Source organism: Helobdella robusta (genome assembly GCF_000326865.2).
Source record: "Helobdella robusta unplaced genomic scaffold HELROscaffold_9, whole genome shotgun sequence".
Lineage (NCBI taxonomy): Eukaryota > Metazoa > Annelida > Clitellata > Rhynchobdellida > Glossiphoniidae > Helobdella > Helobdella robusta.
This window is the reverse complement of record NW_008705512.1, coordinates 4606973-4612489: the sequence shown is the minus strand read 5'-3', so window position 1 is coordinate 4612489 and position 5517 is coordinate 4606973. Positions and strand designations below refer to the sequence as shown.

The window sequence follows — 5517 nt, the reverse complement described above, 5'->3', positions numbered from 1 at the left end:
ATTTACATGTATTATAGTTCCAGAACTACTGCTCTAGTACATTTATACAGCACTGGAAGACCTAGCGAACGTTACATAATGATTACTATGAATTAAACTGAAATAAGCTCTATAGATCGATGTCTTTGAATGTGGCCTGCTATGGTGATTCAAGCTGGTACTCTTTTTTTTTACTAGATCCATGTTAGTTCTCAATCTCCTTAATATGAAAATGTATAATTTGTTAATGGAAATTCAGACGTCTTTGGTTCATAGTAACCTCTATCGACTGAATACTCATCAGTATGCTGAACATGCACTATAGTTCGATTTTTGTAGAATCTGGCGTAGATATAGTGAGTTAAGCTGTTAGTTTTTTAATAGATTTAAATAGAGCCTAATATACTGAAGGTGAAAGTGTATAATTTGAGGATGGGAGGAAAGCATGGATATTATATATATCCATGGAGGAAAGTGTATAAATTAATTAACAACGTTCGCTAGGTAGGTGTATTCCGTTTTGACGTAACGCTGTTTTCCTCCAGTCTGAGTGTTTGCTTGCTGTATTCCACTATTCGTTCTTCATGTACATATGCATATTAATGTCAAAGGAGCGTTAGTCCAGGCGGTAGAGGCGCAAGTTTTGCATTGTCATTGTGCCTTTACCAGGTTCGAAACCTATCCGAAACGAGACATATATTATTTATAGCATGTGATGATAAGCGGATAGAACTTTATAACCTCAGGACTACCTCATGTCGTCTTTGTTTTGCAACTGCATTAAGCAAGTTACAGGATTGTGAAGGCTAAAGAACAACTTGAACGACAACTTTATCTGATTTACTGGTTTAATAATAAACTTTTATCTTTCGTTCATTCATTCGATCAGTCAATCATTGAAAGATGTAACAGAGCAGAGCTGTTGGAATAGCTATTCATTGGGCTGTTTCTATATCTCATTCTGAATCGAAGAAAAAGAAAGTTCAACAACAAAAACAACGAATACAAATAAACAAAAGAAAATTAATCTAACAAAAATAATGGATAATATATCCTAAGGCCAAAAAAAATAATTATTAATAATTTTACAAATGTATTAACTATCATAAATATTTATAACAAATTACAATTAACAAGAGTATAACAGAGAAACAATATGTATGAATGTGCGTGTGTATGTCCGTATGTGTGTGTTAGTGTATGTCTGTGAGTCTGTCTGTATGAATGTATGTATGTAGGCATGAATAATAATGTCAGTAAATTAAATTATTTAATTGAGCGAATGTTTATCAAAATACATAATACCATAAGTATTAATACTACAAATACCTGACCATAAGAAACATATTGTATGTATGTATGAGTGTTTGTATGTATGTATGCTTGTTTGTTTGTTTGTATATATGTATGTATGTTTGTATGTATGTATGTTTGTATATATACATAAATATATAGTACGTATGTATGTTTTGTATTGTATTTAAAGTTTATAAAGTCTTAAATATTTCTATAGCGAAAATTCTCATTTAATGATTATTATTAAAATATTATTAAAAAGAAATGAAATCCTAGATAGACAGACAGACAGACAAACAGACAGACAGACAGACAAACAGACGAACAGACAGACAGATAGATAAATAGATAGTCACTTAATGACATCTAATCGAAAATGGAATTGTATATAACAAATAAGTGATCAAATTCAATGAAGCTTAATTACAAACAATTGAGATATATATATATATATATATATATATATATATATATATATATCCCAATTGTTTGTATATATATATATATATATATAATATATATTATTAACATTAAATAATAAAAATATCATTTATTTAGTTATTCATTTTATTTTAAATATTATTCATTTATTTATTTTATAAAATATAAAGTCTCATAATACAAATGTTATCGTTCTAAGGCTTATATAGTGGATACGTTTTGAAATCATTGTATTCATCAGAAATGATTGCACCACCATCGCCATCATTATTTGTGGCAGTGTTAGTGTTCACGATGACGTCAAGGCCCTTCTTAATGACGTCATTGTTGTTGTTGTTGTTGACATCAGCATTGCTGTCATTTTGGTTTTGTTGGTTTATTTGATGGAAGTGAGCCCTGTGGTGTTGTTTGCACGGTGGTTGTTGTTGTTGCGATTGTTGTTGTTGTGGTTGTTGTTGTTGTTTCGGCTGTTTGGGCTGTGATGGTTGCTGTCGCATTTGCGGCTGATGTTTTTCTAATGCCTGATAATCATGGCGTTCTTGTGATTGTTGTTGAACTTTCTTTTGAACAGATAACTGGCTTTTAGCCGTTTGTTCTTTGTCCTGTTGTTTCTGTTGTCTAGCTGGAGAGCAATCGTGGCCGTGATGATGTTGCTGTTGTTGTTGTTGCTGCCCTTGCTTTAGTGGATGTTGTTCCGATTGTTGTTGTTGTTTGGAAAGTATTTGCTGTGACTCTGCCGGTACCTTGCATGACGGCTGTAGCTGCTGTTTGGGCTGCAGCTGCTGCTTGGGTGGTTGTTGTTGCTGCTGCTGCTTAGGAGTATGTTGTACAGCTACTTGTGGTTTTTTCCTGGCAAGTTGCCGGAGGCAGTTTTCGCCTGGTGTCTCCATTCAAAGTAACTGGTTTTTGTTGTTGTTGTTTGAATGTTTCCGTTTGCACAAATGGCTGTTGTTGTAGTGATTGTGGTTGTTCTTTTTGCAACGGTTGCTGTAAAAGTTGTTGCTCTCGCAGTCGCGGCTGAGACGGTTGCTGCAACGGTTGCTGTGATTGTTGTTGCTGCTGCTGCGATAGTAGATGCTGTTGTTGTTGCTGTTGTAGTTGTTGTTGTTCGATGACGTCAGACTGACCAAAAGAAAACGGAAGTAGTTCGCAGATTGTTCCTCTTTCATAGGAGCCATCAGGTCTTGTGCTGTAAACGTCTATATCCAATCCAAACTGTTTTTGAAAAGTTGTAGTGCTGGGTCTCTATGTTTGCTTGTTTGTAGTGTTTTGTTAATGTTGCGTGTGCGCGTGTGCGTGCATGCGTATGCGTGTGTGTGTGTGTGTGTGTGAGCCGTTTCAGTTGGTTAGTTTAATAAATTTTAAAATAGAGTCTAGAAATTGAAATGAACTTTGAAGTGTCTTGTCATTTTAGCATTTTATCTAATCATCATTCTTACAAATAAAATTTAGCTATCACCATCATCATCGTCGTCATGAACATCATTATCATCATCACCAACATCATCATCCTCATCACCATCCTATCATCACCAACATCATCATCCTCATCACCATCCTATCATCATCAACATCATCATCATCATCACCATCCTATTATCATCATCATCATCATCATCATCATCACCATCCTATCATCATCATCATCATCACCACAACCTCTGCAATAAACTGCCTGCAAGCACCACAGGGATATGTAAACTTATCCTGATCACTGAAGAAAGAAAAATAATATTAAATAATAATAAATAACAACAACAACAACACACGTTTAGACGAAATTTTCCCCAAGATCGGGGGTTGCCGTTTGGCTACCTATGATGAAACCGAAATACACCTCGACGCCATTCTGCTGGATACTGAGGGCCATTGTCACTTCTGTCATCATAAGTAATTTATTTGGCTAATTTTTACACAGGATGCCCTTCCTTACGCAACCACAGTTATAAGTGGTGGGCCTAGCCTTTGATGATCCAACATCACTCACAAGGCAGTGAGGGTCAGTTTAATGTCATAACCAGGACAGGAAATAATAATAAATAAATAATAAATAAATAATAATAATAAGCAACAAATTATAAAAAAAAAATTAAAAATTAAACCCCTCACACAAAATTACAAATACAAATACTGACACACAAAACCACCTTGACACGACAATGGCCTTGAATTTTCTGTGACCTTGGGAGACTGCAGTACAAATGGCTGACCTTTCGGCGCATATGGTCAGGCCGTAGGAGGCATTTTCAACATTGGTTCCTGGTGAAAAAAAAAATTGCTCAAGAAGTGAATAGTTAAAAACTTTAGACAACAATGAGTCAATCAGCCAACTACTAATGAATGAATCAATTAATCTATTACAAACCTAAAAGACTAACCAACTAACCAACCAGCCAGCCAACTAACTAACTAACAAACTAACCAACCAACTAACTAACTAACCAACCAACCAACCAACCATTAAAAATGGTGCCATCTTCACAGAGCAGTGAGCAGCCAACCCTGAACTTGCTATACTGACAGTAGGAGTTTTCCTTCACACTGAATGAGCTTGATATCAACTGGCAGAGTATATCTTCTGAGATACCTTAGTTAGATATATATATATATTATATATATGTGTGTATGTGCGCGCGTGTGTGATCATTAAATTATTAATCATAATTATTAATGAATAATCATAATAATAGGAAGATTAATCATTAACTTGTCCTAATGAATTATTAATTTTATTTACTATTCAAATAAAATTTAGAAACTAACTCATTTCAACTTTATGAGGACAATCTCTTGAAGTAATAATTTTCTAAAAATATTTTATTAAATTATTTCTAAATTAAAATTATTTTTTTAAAAGTAAAAATGAAACGTTGGCAAGCAAGAACATATGATTTAAAAAAACTGTTACAAAATATTTGAATCTAAGTTACGTTTTAAAAATAAATATTCAAAAACTAAATGTTAATTTAAGTTTAAATTAATTTTCACATTTCAAAACATCCAAGTACTACTAAAAATAATAAAATTTTCTCACGAATAACAGGATATTTTGACCAAACTTACATAATTTCAACACAAAAAATAATTTAATTAAAGCTCAAAAGCATTTATTCATTTACAAAGTTCAACACTCATCTTATATATACCATCTCAATACCCTATACTATAATATTACACCGTATATATTGCAATACCCTATTAACATACTTGCCTAATTTATGTCACGATTTGAAATTAGGACTGAGGACTTTAGAACCCAGAAGTTGATCTGGAGTGATACTTATGTAACAGAGAACACTTTTGCAGAAATTTTAAAAAATGTATCCGAAATCGAAAATAACGAAAATAGGCAAGAACAACACTTGAATATTTACCATAAATATGATGATACTATTGCTACTACTACTACTACTACTACTACTACTACTGCTGCTGCTGCTACAATTTCTACTACTACTACTACTACTGTTGCTACTACTACTACACTATAATTATTATGAATGATAAAAGTTTTTAGAATAGTTAATGGTCAATTGGAGGAGAATTTTTTTTAGAAACATTATTAAATAGCTTGGTATAATTTACTGATGTGTAAATGTGTTAGTTTATGTACGTGTGTGTGTGTGTGTTTGTGTGTGTGTATGTGTATGTGTGCTTTGAACGTTGGTGGTCAGAGTTTGAAACAAATGCGATCAATTTATTATTTACGTATGTATGGTTAAATGAATGTATGTGTATGCATGTATGTATGTATCTGCGTATGTTTGTATGTATATATGTATGTATGTTTGTACGTATGTT

The 5517-nt window shown here is 33.0% G+C and overlaps 1 protein-coding gene across 1 annotated transcript; it reads right to left on the bottom strand.

Annotated features, from left to right (window-relative positions):
* Positions 1-2826: 2826 nt before the first annotated feature.
* Positions 2827-4277, bottom strand: HELRODRAFT_136695 (hypothetical protein; the record flags this gene model as incomplete). The annotated part of the gene is made up of 4 exons (XM_009033312.1): positions 2827-2931; positions 3376-3430; positions 3861-3975; positions 4175-4277. Coding segments are annotated over 4 exons (378 nt in total), but the record flags the coding sequence as incomplete, so codon positions are not given.
* Between the last annotated feature and the right edge of the window lie 1240 nt (positions 4278-5517).